The sequence below is a fragment of the Podarcis muralis genome, chromosome 3 (genome assembly GCF_964188315.1).
Source record: "Podarcis muralis chromosome 3, rPodMur119.hap1.1, whole genome shotgun sequence".
In the NCBI taxonomy this organism is placed as follows: Eukaryota; Metazoa; Chordata; class Lepidosauria; order Squamata; family Lacertidae; genus Podarcis; species Podarcis muralis.
This window is the reverse complement of record NC_135657.1, coordinates 64,640,400-64,656,032: the sequence shown is the minus strand read 5'-3', so window position 1 is coordinate 64,656,032 and position 15,633 is coordinate 64,640,400. Positions and strand designations below refer to the sequence as shown.

General features: G+C 41.8%; 1 protein-coding gene across 6 annotated transcripts in view; it reads right to left on the bottom strand.

Moving 5' to 3' along the window:
- Positions 1-15,633, bottom strand: part of PTPRK (protein tyrosine phosphatase receptor type K) — a 326,009-nt gene that overhangs the window by 55,562 nt on the left and 254,814 nt on the right. For all 6 annotated transcript variants that reach the window (XM_028723365.2, XM_077926014.1, XM_028723373.2 and 3 more), the window contains exons 12-13: positions 14,867-15,140; positions 11,886-11,922 (exon numbers count right to left, since the gene is read on the bottom strand). In XM_028723365.2, coding sequence (XP_028579198.2) covers positions 11,886-11,922; positions 14,867-15,140 — 311 coding nt within the window. The remainder of the gene's footprint in view (positions 1-11,885; positions 11,923-14,866; positions 15,141-15,633) is intronic.

Here is a 15,633-nt window from a genome sequence, read left to right as displayed (position 1 = left end):
TTCCTGGTGGGTGGTCTGGACGGTAGGTCACAACTAGGTCACAGGTAGGTAGCTGCTGAACAACTGCTCCAATAATTGGAGAACAGGGTGAAGAAAAGGGCAAGGCAAGGAGAAGCACTGAATTTTACACCTGGAGAGCTGAAGTATAAACTACAAGCTCTAAATCAATCAAAGGGCAGGGGTCATATTAGCAGCTGTAAGGCACAGTAATCAAGCGGGGCTTAGGATTCTAGGGGTGAGTCAAAGAGTTCAAGGTGGCACAGAGAAAGGTGTGCGTGGTGGTGGGAGAGATAGGTTGAAGAGCTTGCAAAAGCAGACTACTTGGATGAACACTTGAAAACTATGAAGTTAGGATAACTGCCAGGCCAACAATGGAGAAGGCAATGTACTGTGAATCAAGCAAAACCATCTTCCAAATGCTAAAGTTGCACGCGCCCTGTCTAAACAAATGGTCTGCCAACTATGTAAGCAGGAGAGCTATTAAAAATGTGGCAGTGTGTACTAAACAGTGGGGATTTGCATAGTATTTATTTATGCGGCGGTTTTTTCCTCTTTCTTCAATTCAAAGATGGATTCCAGGGCAGTAAGCATTAAAAAGTTCAAATTATGGTAGCGTGAATGATAACAGAGTGTATTATAATATATATATATAGTGCAGCTATTGATGGTCCAAGAACTGCTTCACAGGAGGAGGGCATATTTAGGAGAGCTTTGAAAGAAGCGAAAAAGGCAGCTTGATGGATAGAGATAGCAAATCTGATTAGACTAACATAAAGCAATTGGGAAGTCATCCATTAACTTCGCCACAGAAGATTGATTCGTTGCAGAGGGGATGCAGTCAGTTCCACAGGACAGTGGAAAAGCTTGGATGTGATAGGTACGAAAAATCTAATTTTCATCCTATTTACTAGAGCTAGTGCAAGGGGAAAATAGCTTGTTCTCTGAGGGAACTAATGAAGTGTGATGAATTATGTGAAGATGAAAGATTAAATTAAGAGGAAAAATAGGAAAATGGGATAACACGAAGAAAACAAATGGAACTATTACTTCAGGCACTGCAAAAAACTTCCATAATGGAAATTTAGTTACTGCACATCCAACATCTACTGTATAAATAACTGCAGGAAGTTTTCCTCAGAGAATGCTGAAGTAAACAAAAACAAAAAAGCAAAATGTTTTCTTCGTAGTACCAAATCCTACATATCATTATTTCAAATAATCAAGATGAATAATTCTTACTCAGAAGTTTTCAAAACAAGGTGGATGCCTGAGATGGGCAGTAATAAAATATGTATTAACAGAGTTTGATTATGACTTTGAGGTATTTCTTATAGATAATAAGTCATACAACCTGTGTTCGAAGTACAGGCTTCATTGCAGTTCCCTACTTAAAATGGCTGTTTTCAAGGATGGGATAGAGACTTGCTTCTTTATGCATTCACCCTTTTTGGGTGTGGATCTAAACATGCAATGGATGGATGGACATGACAAATAGATTCTAAAAATTTGCCCAGTATAGGCATGGCTGTGGCTCCTCATGGTTAGTTTCTTGTATCCTAGAGTCACTGTAAACGGAGAATAATGTGGTCCTACTTTGGAAGTATAGCTCAGTTCTCACATGGTAAAGCCACAAGTTTTGCCTTCCCAATTTTTTGGAGACCCATAGATGTCATATACACTTTAAAATTTTAGCTTCCAGTAGTTCGTCAAGAACTGGTGATTATCGGAGAAACGGAAATTTATCATGGAATAAGCCTTGACATTGATTTTGAATAGTCACATCATGGTGAGTTTACCATACCAAAATGGAACAAAGAAATAGCGCACAGAAAAACTATCATTTTGGCCTAAGGAGTCATCCAGCCTGAATGGCTGTCGGATCACAATACAGTGGTGCCCCGCAAGACGAACGCCTCGCAAGACGGAAAAGCCGCTAGACGAAAGGGTTTTCCGTTTTGGAGGCGCTTCGCAAAACGAATTTGCCTATGGGCTTGCTTCGCAAGACGACAGCCCATAGGGAAATCTCCGGGACAGCGGGGAAGCGCAGCGCGTCTTCCCCACTGTCCTCGGACCTCCTTCGAAGCCTGGCGGCGGGGCGGGAAACCTCCTCCCCCCGCCGCCTGGCTTTGGAACGATGCTCCGAAGCCGGGCGGTGGGGCGGGAACACCTCCCTCCGAAGCCAGGCGGCGGGGACGGAACACCTCCCCCCGCCGCCCGGCTTCAGAACGATGCTCCGAAGCCGGGCGGCGGGGCGGGAACACCTTCTGAAGGCCGGCGGGGGGCAAAAGTCTTTGTTCCCCCCTGCCTGCCTTCCCGGGAGAGCGGAGAAACGCGCTGTCCCGGACGGCTTTTGAAGGCAGGCGGGGGGGGGGGGGAGCAAAGACTTTCGCCCCCCGCCCGCCTTCAGAAGAGGTCCTGGACCTCCGCTGTCCCGGGGCGATTTTAAAATGCCGCCCGCCAGCATTTTAAGATCGCCCCGGACAGCGGAGAAGTCCTCCGCTGTCCCAGGGTTTTTTAAAATGCTGGGGGTGGGAAGAAAAGCCCTTGTTCCCCCCCCTAGCCTTCAGAAGAGGTCGGGGGACAGACTGTCCCCGGACCTGGTCTGAAGGCGGTTTCCATAGGAACACATTAATTGATTTTCAATGCATTCCTATGGGAAACCGTGCATCGCAAGACGAAAAACTCGCAAGACGAAGAGACTTGCGGAACGAATTAATTTTGTCTTGCTAGGCACCACTGTATAGGGGGGAAAATTTCTGGGCCAAAATCAGTGTTGCAATACAGATGACTCACAATTTGTGCAGCAGTTAGGTTGTGGGGATTGCACATGTAGGTGAAATTGTGTGCAGCCAAATCAACCCCGGAAATGTCCCCGCATAACCACCCCTACCTTTCTGGAGCCAGTTTATCAAGTGGGTCTCACCCCACATGCAAGGTGGAGAGCTTTTAAGTTTTCTGCCTTGCTTACCAGCTCTGGGACATGTCCCATGGGAGCTTCCCAGAGCCTGGTAAGCAAGGCATAGATCTTAAAAACTCCCTCCACAGCAGGAAAACCCAGCACAGGAAGAGCTTTTAAGCTCTCTGCCTTGTGTGTGTTTAATTTGTGCCATCACGGCTGGCTGGCTGCCAAGTGTGTAAAGCTGTGAGCGCACAAGTGAAATGCGTACAAGTTGTGAATTGACTGTACATTTGCATATGAAGATCTCCAAATGCCTCCACTGACAATGCTGGACCTATTAGCACAGGGGTCAGCAAAGGGTTTCAGCAGGGGGCCAGTCCACTGTCCCTCAGACCTTGTGGGGGGCCGGACTATATATGGGGGGGGATGAATTCTTATGCCCCACAAATAGCCCAGAGATGCATTTTAAACAAAAGGACACATTCCACTAATCTAAAAACACACTGATTCCTGGACTGTCCATGGGCCGGATTTAGGTGGTGATTGGGCCGGATCCGGCCCCTGGGCCTTAGTTTGCCTTCCCATGTATTAGCACCTCTGAACTGCAAACATAATCATTTATTGTGAGTGCAACTTCCTGCAAAAAAGCCTGAACACCACACAGCTTGGGGGACACACACACACACAAAACACCTCAATATTATCTGGACTGAGTCTTAGTCTATTGGATCTCATCCAGTCTACTAGTGTACCAAAGCACTCATCTGGCACCTCCTTCTGAAACTGGCCATCCAGTAAGAGCAGAACCATTACAGTGTAGGTCCTTCAATCCCTAACTCTGATTGCCTATCTAGAAAGGTACTATGGTTGATAGTAATGAAAGTAGCTGAGAGGTCAAGTAAATCAAGTGAGATGCATTCCCCTTGTCCCTCTCTCATATCACAGGGTAACCAAAGCTGTTACCTTGCTTTGGATCCAGAAAGGACCCAGAACTGGCTAACAACCACTTGCCAAGGAAGGGAATGTTTGCAACTGGCCTATAGCACTTTGAAGAATGCAATTTAAAAACAATGAAAACAACAACATGAAATCCCTCCACTTTAACTTAAATCTACCAAACAAAGGATAAAGTAATGGAAGTTTAAATTGCATTGAAGAAGATTAAAGTTGTGTCAAAACTACTAATGGTGCATACATGTAAATCCTCTGGATTTGAAATGTGGCTCTAAAGGAACAAAAAGGGGGGGGGGGGAGGAAAAAGTGCCTTGAGCTAGCAAACAGATCACTATTAGCAGCTCTGTGTAGATGAAGAGTTTTAATGGGAAGCATATATTCTCACCACTAGAATAATTAATTACTGGCTTCTTTTCTTCCCACTGCAACATTTAGCCAGTTATAAACACTTTTCTGTTTATGAATGTACTTTTGATTACATTCAACGTCACTTTTGACACCACACTAAAAATATATCCTCATAGATGTAAGCTCAAAAAAGGGAGACACCAACAGCTTTCGAAACTGAAGCTTGTGGATAAGGATAATATATTAAAGAAATGAGGATGTTGTTGTGTCGCTAAATGACTTCCAGTTGTCCATATGCCCCGAAGCATAAATCTAAGAAAAAGCTTTGCTGATTGTAGCACATAAGGAGAGCACTTGGGGCAATAGCACAGATGCCACAGCTACACTTTCAATCTAGGAGCTGGATTGAGAAGGGGGAGGGCGGGCAGTGAGAGGAAGCGGTCGGTAAAATGATTTAAGATACCCAGGATATAATGGGATGAGTTGGAGAAGCCAGCATTTGTTATGTTAGAGGACAGGAGTATTAGGATTGTGGTTGACAAATCTTTAGCTGCTTGAATGGTTTAGGACTGCATTCAGCTTTCTGAGCCTATTAGTATCTTCTTGATTCCCAGTTTTGCAGATTTCTGGGGATTTCTACACAACATATGGGTTAGCATTAAGAGCATTAAAGATTTATAAATTTGTATCATCACGATAAAGCGCACAAAGAGATGAAATATGCACATGGTTGGGTGTAATCCTCATACTGCTCAGGCTTGAATTAAACCAAAGACCCATTCATAGTCTAATACCGTTAAAGAGAAACGAGAGAAAGAAATATCATTTAAGTTTATTCATACTAGCTTCAGGTGCCATGAACATAGCCCCAAGGCTTTCAATGTACAGTCGTACCTTGGATCTCAAAGGTCTTGGCTCCTGAACAAATTGGCTCCCGAACAATCGAAATGCAGAAATGAGTGTTCCGGTTTTTGAACAATTTTCGGAAGCCGAACGTCTGGTGTGGCTTCCAATTGGCTGCACAATGTTCCTGCAGCCAATCAGAAGCAGTGCCTTGGTTTTCGAATGGTTCCAGGAGTCAAATGGACTCCCGGAACACATTCTGTTTGAGAACTAAGGTACGACTATACAGATAATACACAGTCCAAGTAAATACCCCGTATTTACCCAGCCTACACAAACTGACCCAATGATTCACTCATTCACATTTCACACATGTGACTCAACTATTTTAAAAAGAAGTGATCGTTATTTTTCAATCCCTACACAAATATGTGATGACTGGCAATATGAAGGATGGAACTTATCATGGATCTTCATTCATTTCTCTAGCTAAATCAATGCCAAAGCCATTCCAGTCAGGAGAATTCTATGTACATGAATTGTCACCATATATCTATATGTCAGCTATTCAGTGTAATCTGTAACTTGGTGTGACACTTAATACTACTTGTGTATCTAACTGGTTAAATACAAATGGAGTACATACAGGAAATGAAACTTGCCATTTATTTTTAGTAAACAACTCCCTCTAGGGAGCATGAAAAACAAATCTGGTTTCAAGTAGATGCTCTTTGAATACAAACAAATCCACAAAGAATATAATTCTTCTGGGAAACACACTAGAAGGCATGTCACAACATACATAAAAGTGTGCATCAATATTTTATATATCCTGTGGGAAAACTGACACTAGCCTTCAAAGATGTTTAACCACACTGAAAATAAGTTGAGAACTGTGTATCTCACAACCTAATTTCTAATAGAAGTCTCTTTATCAGGTATTTTATAAACCTACTTCTCCACTCCTCTGATGATCTTTTTGCACAATTCACTGAGAAGTGTGCAATTACACAGCCCAATTATACAGCTAGCAGATAAGAAATAGCATATAATTTTAGGATTAGTGCTAACTTCATTAAAAGTACTTTCATAAATAAGAAGCACAGCCTGACTGACAACATTACTGTCAGGCCTATTTTGCAAGAAAATAACCAAGTCCAATGTCACAACAGGGAAAGTGCCATAGCCGAGTGGTAGAGCCTCTGCTCTGTGTGTAGAAGGTCTCAGGTTCAATCCCTGACATCTAGGTAGGGCTGGAAGATGCCTCTGCCTGAAACCATGAGCAGCTTGTGCCAACCTGTGTAAGCAATACTGACCTACATGCCCTGATGGTGTGACTCAGTATCAGGCAGCTTACTATGTTCCAATAAAGGCAAAAACAGTTGCAGCGATGCAAACCAATAAAGTTTCAGAGAACTTCATTAAAAAATGAATTGCGAAGCAGACTAAAGAATAGGATACAGTTTACTGCAAACAGAACTAATATGTTGCCCAACAGATACCACAAAGAACAGTGGAGGTCTCTCTATGTCATAAAAATGTGATTTTTCAGAGTATGCTTAGAGCAGGGCAGTCCAATTTTTCATATCAAGTGGGCTGCAAGAGTACTTCGACATGGAACTCGTGGGCCGAACACTGTCTTGTTGTGTGGCGGTGGGGAGCAAGACCAAAATTTGGCACACACCCCCCAAAGCCAGGTAAGTAAGATGCTGAGCTTTGGGAAGGAGGCGCGAGGCTTTGGCAGGGTCCTACAGCCCTCCCACCTTCTCCTCAAAGCTGGGAAAGAGGTAACTAGGCTTTGGGAAGGAGGGTGGAGAACTCTAGGCCCCTGTCAGAGCCCTCACACCTCCTTCCCAAAGCCCAGCACCTCACCTGGCTTTGGGAAGACAGCACAAGGGTGGTGTGTTAGGAGCTCCTACACTCGAGTGGGACCCTGGCAGAGACACATGCCCAACTGACTTTTTCTCTCCCTCCTGGTCGATCGTTTGGAAGCTTCAAAAGCTTTCTTCAGCCTGAACATCACAGCAACTGATGCCAACAGACACTGGCACACTTAGGGATCCACAGAGTCTTCGCAGCTTGTGTAATAGACCTCAGCAACTCAGCATTTTGGCTAATCTACTTTATTTACATATAAACACACACAGAGCACTGCAACCTGGCTCCTTCTCTCTCTAGCATCAGACAGCAAAGAGAAAAAACAAAGGACAACAGTCCCACTTCAAGGAACACAGTAACACAAACATCCTGTCTCCGTCACTTCCCACTTTGTGAAGTCAAAACCTACACCATCATGTGAAAGACAACGATCCCATGGTTGCAATCAGCGAGCAGGAATTCTAACATGTGTGTGTGTGTGTGTGTGTGTGTTAAATGTTGCCACAGGTTGCATGTTGAACTGCCCTGGCTTGGAGAGCTCCTACTGCAGCCTCAGAACAAAAAAATGTATCTTCAGAACTAATGGCCACATGTATTAGTCTAATGTGGAACGATCTACATCCTGATAAAAAATGCCATGGTTTTCATTCTTCTTATTTTGCCCTTCATTCTTAAAAGAAGCTATGGTAGTTGTTTCTTAAACTGTAGGCCATAGTACACATTGAGGTGTTCTATGAGACGTAACAGCAAAAGCTGTCGAATGTCTTTTTCAACTCAAAAGAGAGATGAACTCAGCGTTTCAGTGTATCTACTCATACTGCCTATTCTTTTACTGATGTTTAAAAAATGCCACTGCTTCCTTCATAGGCACCACACACTCCCTCAAGAACATATTCACCGTTTCCCCCACTTGTTTGGCCGGTCCCACTCCAGATCCCATTTTAGGGAAGTTTTATTTTTTAAAGTTTAACGTTTTATTCTGTTTTTAATCTGTTGGGAGCTACTCAGAGTGGTTGGGGAAACCCAGTCAGATGGGCGGGGTATTATTATTATTATTATTATTATTATTATTATTATTATTATTTGCCCAGAAATGAAAGAGTCAAACATGTTGACCCCACTCCTTCAAGGATTCCATCTACATCCACTGGCTGCACAAACTGAAAAGTATCCATAACAACAGGAACAGATGTCACCTTCATGGGAAAATGTACTTGTCAACTCAGGGGAAGGAAGAATTCAAGGATAAAAAAAAGTGTTTTGTGGGAAATGGTTTGTTTTATTAAATATGTTTCAGTCAAATAGCATGATTGGTTTCCTCCATCAACTCATGACACTTTATAGAGTAATATTATAGACTGACTGAATTAATTTCCCCCCTTTTCTTTATGCTTGGCTAGTTGTTTATTTCTATGATGGTTCCCTGATTGCTTCACTTAAGTGTTTATTAGTGCATTGTGGATTGTATATTTGTGGGAGATTTTGTTGCCTATTTGTTTTGCTCTTCTGTTTGTTGTAACCAAATGTATAGGTAATGTATGTGTTGAGTTTTTACTGGTGTGTTTTTGTGTTGTTGTTTTTTTGTTTGCTCATTTTTCCTTGATATGGAAGGTCTTAACAAACATTTCTTAAAACGTTTGTCCCTTGCCTGCCTTTATGGTCCCTACCCCATAAACAGATCTCACCATAGTGAGAAAGACTGCAACCTGTGTGCTTGCTGTCTATTGTCCAGGCGTCCATTGCTTATGGGCAGTTTATGGGCAGTTCTTTATCTATGGACTTGGTTCAGATAGCCATTCAAAGACTCTTTTTAACAGAGGACTGTCCTCTGTCAAACGGCTATCCCAGTCTCCCTGCTCCTTTCCTGTGCACAAACTTGCAACAGCATGTGAAAAGTAGGTTCTATTGCTTATTGTTTGGGCTTGAAAATGAATTTAGATTTTAGAAAGGAATTTGTGCCTTTTCAAAAACCATGCATATTTTAAAAACAAGGCTATCCATTCATGGCTGGGTGTCACCGCATTATTTTAAAAACTTTTCCATATGAAAACTTCTTTGAGAAGTTATTTCACTCTGTCCACATGCAGTGTGTCTTATGAAACAGCTCTAGGTTCTGAGCCACACTTAAATATGTACAACAGTGACAAAAAAGCATTTGGGGAAGGGCCCAAGAACATAAAATTACTTCTGTGTTTATATGTAACCACCCTTAAAATGTAATGCAATTAGAGTTATCTGGAAACATTAAGTGGCTCACCGCTGGCTGACGGACAGGCTTGTAAATTGTATTAGAGAAGGGAACAAGCCTATTGCAGAGTTTGGGAAAGTTGCCAAAGTAGCCTGCAAAATGATTTCTGGTCCTTGCTCTTTATTGCTTGTGATTATGTGATGTGTTTATCAGAATAATTTGATTTCATTTTTCCCACTCTGGGCAATGCTCCAAGCCTCAGAGGTATTAAGTAATTTAAAATTTGCCGTAGGTGTCCATAGAAAGGAACCTTGAATTGCCAAGAGCAGCTTGCTATGAAAAAAATACCCCCCCCCCCAAAAATGCCATTCACTGCAAACTCTTATACTGAAAGGTTTGGAGGCTCTGCAGGAAAGTGTTATTGTAACTAATCTTGGAAGAGCAGGGGGGGGGGATGATCGGGATCAACCTGCTCTATGAATTGATTCTGTTCTACAAAAAAGACCACCCATTTTTTATCATGTTTATACCGCGCCACTTCTCTGTACTGTATCCTCAAAATAACACCGTATGATGTATTAGGCTAGGAGATAGGCATTACAGCCAGGTTACCTTGTGAGTTTGGCTTGGGAGGTGGGAATTTGGATTTGACTCTGACTCTTTCCAGTTCCAAGCCATTAAACAGAAAATGGAAACTTTTGTGTGTGTGTGTCTTATCTGTAAAATCCTAAACAAAGAGGTGGTAACATGCTGCTATCCCACACTTGTATCTGGATATCAGCAGTGGTTTCCTCTGGACAAGATTATGGTATTATACAAGTCCAAGATGGTGACTTTGGTTTGTTTGTTTTATAGCCTTCACAACAGAATCTTTAACATGATGGTTGGGGTGGGTAGCTAATGCTTCAGGTCTATACATTTCAATGATCCTATCTTGGATTTAAAAACCAATACCTTGGTACTTGAATGGCTTGTCTCCCGAACAAATTGGCTCCCAAATGCCGTAAACCCGAAAGTAAGCTTTCCAGTTTGTGAATGCTTTTCGGAAGCTGAATGTCTGATGCAGCTTCTGCTTGAGTGCAGGAAGCTCCTGCAGCCAATCGGAAGCCGTGTCTTGGTTTTTGAACGGTTTCGGGAGTCGAACAGACTCCAAGAACGGATTAAGTTCAAGAACCAAGGTACCACTGTATATGAACAAGCTGTTTATTTGTGTACACAGCTTCTTTGCAAGCAAACAAAACAGGAAGTCTACAATTAACCATGGATTTCATTTCAGCCAATCTGGGAACCTATGATTACTAGCTTTGGAACAAGTCCAGATATTAAAATTAGTTTAATGTCCTAATTTGTTCAAATTCTGCTAACCATACTTTTTTGGTATGGATAAATCAGAAAAATTGATCCAGTTTGATCAAAACTCATGTGAACGAGCTGCATGTGTGAATATGTGCACAAGGCTCTTTCACATCTAAGCTATGATACGTCTGAACCAGCTCACTTTCCAAATAAAAGCTGGTGTAGATTAATGGACAGTGAGCTGGGATTTCTGTGGTGTCGTTTGAATCTTACTTTAGGAACACACCTTCATTGGCAACTGGCTATAGTAATACTGAATAACAACCCAGGGTTTTCATTAGGTTGGCTAGCATCCATCTGTCTCAGGAGACAATAGAGGAGTGGGCCTTTGAAGGTGAAGTCAAACTGCTGGAAGCTACCTGCTGTGGCTGTACAGTCCGATACAGGACAGAAATGATTGTTGCAACTGGGGCAGATGAAAGGGTAATGAATACTAACTTAAAAACATGCTCACATACAGGAGTTTACTATAACTTTGAAGTTATAGTAAAAAAAAAAATTGTACATTGGTTACACAATAAGTTACGCTTCCCTTAAGCATTTATTCTAGAAATCTTTCTCATCTCTGTTAGCAAATCTGGAATACTTTGCTCTTTTCCCGGAGACAGTTGCTGATTATATCTACAAATGCATAGAATGAGTGCACACCAAGATGTGACAAGTACTATTTGATTATTTAATAGTACTCCTCCATGTTTTCTCTGCTTGAATGCAGCATCTAATTCTGTCTAATCATTCTATAAAGTGAACTCAGTTATGAGTGCTGTAAACACAAAGCAGAAGAGAAGACCATGAGTTCTAAGTTTATATCTGAAGATGCAACTTTTAAAAATTAAGCTGTTGTATAAGGAGAAACTGAAATTAACCTGCCTGTGAGCTATCCATTTGTTTTGGATCCACATGTTATTCAGTTTTCCATTCTTATTTTTAAAAAGGCCATTTAAAAACAAGAAATAGCTACATGATCAGCCCTAACAAGAGCAGAAAAATGCAGTACTGTCCCAGTGCTTACACTAGCTTAAGATGGAACCAAAATGACAGGGGAACATCACAAGCTGTCATGTTATACCACACTGCAGTGCTGTCCTGCTGCCTCAAATAATTTCTCTCTTAGAATTTTTACAGCTGCCTAATTCTCCGGCTCATCACAAGAAATGGAACCTACCAACCCCTTAGAAACATGTCTTCTAACATGCCAGTTCTTTTTTTTTTACCAATAAGCACCTCTCCTCCTCCTCAAAAACAGAAACCAAAGCATCCAGGAGGCTCCACTCTGTCACATATTTAGATGTCAAGAGGATCCCAAACATTTACTGGCACTATATCTGAGCTCCAAGTACAAATTCACAGCAACAGAATTGTCACATTGAATAAGCTCCAAAGAAAGTTACCAAAGTTCAGAGGGGGAAAACCTCTTACCTTTGGTAGCAATTCGAACACACTGAGTTTTGGTCTCCTGTTAAGAAGAAAAATGGGAGAAAAATGCAATTAGCACCAGTAGCTTGGGAAATTCAGTGAGGTCACTGTGCAAATACACTTATGAACTACTTACATATACAATGAATAAGGCAAACACTTTTGATAGTGAAAGTATAATGCAGAGCTAAAATTCCTTTCATATATGTATATAGCTTCTACAGGCTGGGCTTCTAATCTATCAAGATCTCTGGCACACTCAGTGAATTGACTCCAGGTAAGCAGAAAGGCTTCTAGTTTAGGTTCACCCATGACAATGTTAATTTTCTTTGCAGTCTTCTCAGCAATGAGAAAATCCCACACTATTAACGAGCCACTGAAAAATACAGGAAGGGTAAGAGTAAGTGTCAAGCAGGCACCTTCACTGTACTGTTGACATTAAGCAGGTATTTTTGCTATGCTGTCTTATGTCAACAGTACCAGATGCTGAGAATTGTAGGTAGAGAGAGTGCTGTTGGGCTCAGGTCTGACTTTCAGCCTTCCCATCAGTACTGGTTGGCCACTATGAGTACAAGATGCTGGACGAGCCATTGGCCTGATCCAGCAGCCTCTTCTGATGTTCTTACAGCTTTAGAAGCCTGTTGAAAACTTTTCTGTTTCAGCAAGCCTATCCAGACACTTGATTTAGTTGCATTTGTTTTCATGATTTATTGATTTTATCTCTGTTTTTAATGATGGTAATATGTGTACTTGTTTTTCATTTGGTCTGTGTGTTTTAGTCGTATGTTAATTGTAGTTGGATTTGTACACTACTTGGATAATCCCCCCCCCCAAAAAGTGGTCTATAAATATAAATAAATAACAAAATGTAGCAAAATGTGGGCTAGATGTAGGAGAATGTTGGAGCCTGTCATCAAGTCTAAGGCATCAAGCTGAAAGTTCTGTACTTATTTATTTTCCCACCACATGTGGAAGAAAGTGCCCCTTCCAGCATAGACTGTAAACCATGTTTAAAGCTAGGTCATGGGATTTAATAAAACATCATGGGATTTAATAAAACATCTATTTTATAGTGGCACATAATGAAATACTTAGATAGGGCCTCCCAGATTTCCTGCCAATCTTTTTACCTCCAGCTTCATTTGCAAATTTGATTTCCTAATATCAGAATGCAATTATTCTAAAATTATCCATTTTTATTTTTGTTTAAAAAAAACCCACGAGTTTCTCCCATCAGGAAAATCCTCCAGTTCCACAGCTATTCTAGCACACAAATTCACAAGCTGTGACATTTTCCTCATCTTGCTATGATAAACAGCTAATTCTTATAATTATAGACATTAGGCGAAGCTTCATTCTAGAGCCTCAAAGGCAAAGTCATTGATAGCTGTGATCTCTTCATTACTAGCTGCAGCTGAAATCCAAATGGCAGGGTAGAAATCGCTTTGGTTTCTTTTGAAAGCAGATTAACCTTCCTGAAGCCTATCAATCTAGGTGCAATCTTCCCCAAATCCCTCCTCTCCTCCTCCTCGCGCCTCAGCCATCTGCTACTGGGGCACAATAACCAGGAGACAGAGATTTCATACAAGACTATACTTAATTCTCAAATCTAAGTTTTAAATATCTCCGCCACTGTTCTAAATGCTGTTTCCTCCCTTTCCCGTCCTGTATTTCTATTTACAAAAGGAAAATGATTCAGTGGCAGAAGCAGCATGGGGCTTATCAAGTCATGTTGCTTTTCACACCTAGAGCTGCCTGCAGTATTTAACTTCCTGTTGCTTTGTTCTCTATCAATATGCATACTGAAATAGAAGCAGTGCTGTATGGTGTCAAGATATCAAATGGGGAGGAAATAGCAATGGCGATCTGCAGCCATACCTTTCCTACCAGCACAGTGGTCAAGCAATTTGGAAGCAAACCTGTGTACTGATGCTTTTCACAAACATGTAGCTGCTATGGGAGTTACAGTGGCTTTTTAAAACAAACTTATTTTTTTCTTACTTGATGTTCGGCATGTGGGGCACTGCTTTATTAGGCCTGCTGAGCAGGCTGGGTTTTGTTTATCCTGAAGCAATTTAATCTCCTGAACTACCTGGGCATCGAGAACAGTAGGAGGGGCGTTATTTCCCTGGAATGTGGAAACATACATGGCTGAAATTTATTTTACCGATGCTACGGCCCCAAAGAAACTTACTAAATTTTCAAACAGTAATAGTTGCTGTGGGGGAAATGGTGTGTGGAATATGAATGGCACAGAGCCATGCCGTTTGAAAATGGAAACCACAGAAAGGGTTTGCAATAACAAGAACCCAACAACTTTGGCCTACATCCAGATGCTTTAGACAGGGTGAGATGGCCTCTGCCTCAGGTGGCAGATATGAAGATACCACTAAAGGGAAGCATACTGTCTATTTAGGCGATATTTTTCATACCAGGAACAAAAACATATTGAGCAACCGCTGGATATGAGTCTAGGTCTATACACAGAAGCTGTTTTACTGGGTGCATTTAGGTTGCTGTTTTAAACTTTGCTGCTCTCTGTTTTAGTAGGTGTGTGTGTGTGTGTGTGTGTGTGTGTGAGAGAGAGAGAGAGAGAGAGAGAGAGAGAGAGAGAGAGAGAGAGAGAGATTTGTTATTTTACTGCAGTTTGCTTCCTTGGTTTGGAAAGAGAGGATCAAAATGTTTTCAAGAAATAAAAGCAAATGTGACTTTTGACTCCTCTCCACCACCCCTCCGACAAGTCTGCATGCTGCTCAACAAGCCTCTTTTGAGATAGGCTAGGGAAATCAAAAGTTGTTTACTGTGCATACCTGGCTGGAGGGATTGCTGTATGAAAGGAACAAGTCAAAAGCTCAGTGCTGCTCATGTGCAAGCTAGTTGTCTGTGCCATGAAGATCTTTCTGGACTTTGGCCTGATAGTCCAAACAACCTCTAGCAACAGATCTAATTTTTTTCCCCAGAAGAAAATTCAGGGAGGTGCCTACCTTCTCGACACTGCTCATAGCTTGGAAGTAGATATTATATCCTTTACGGGGAGCCAATGGTGGGTTCCAGAAGCCTTGGTAAGTTCTGTTATCACCAACCGTGAAAGGAGCTGGTTCAGGAAGGTTACCAGGTGGCAATTCTGCAGCAAAATAATATGGCGAGCCACTGCTCAGAGCATTTTGAAATGTGACAGGAATCTGGTAGCAGTCCATTGCACCTGTTTCTCGTTTTGTCCGATGAGGATGCAGCTCTTCAACAACAATCTGATAGGCGCTGTTAAAAGCCAAGAGAAAAACATGACTTATAAGAGGATGCCAGACCGACACCACACAACACTATATCATGTAACTATGTTGCGCCAAATAGTACCACACTCAGCTCAGAAGCGCAAGTCAAGCAGAGAAGCAGGTTTAAAAATGGCAGCTTATGCGTCTCATAACCAAATCATATTCAGCAATAGGCCCCGAGTGGAAGGTGGTCATTTTATTTCTCCTAATTTTAATTTCAGTTCCCTCCTTTATTTCCACAGCAACGTCGCTCTCAGCCTCCCTTCCCCAAAAGATCTAATGGAACAGGAAAGTCTTTCTCATCACTGATGTAGACTTTGAACTATTAAGCAGACCACGACTGGATCTTACATTAAGCACAGACATTTTTAATAGATTAATCCTTCTGCTTGATAATTTGCAGCATTTGAAGTCAGCATTTGCCTTTGAAAGGATATTATAGGAAGCTCGGCTTCAAGGCCCGTCGTGGCAGCCTCCAA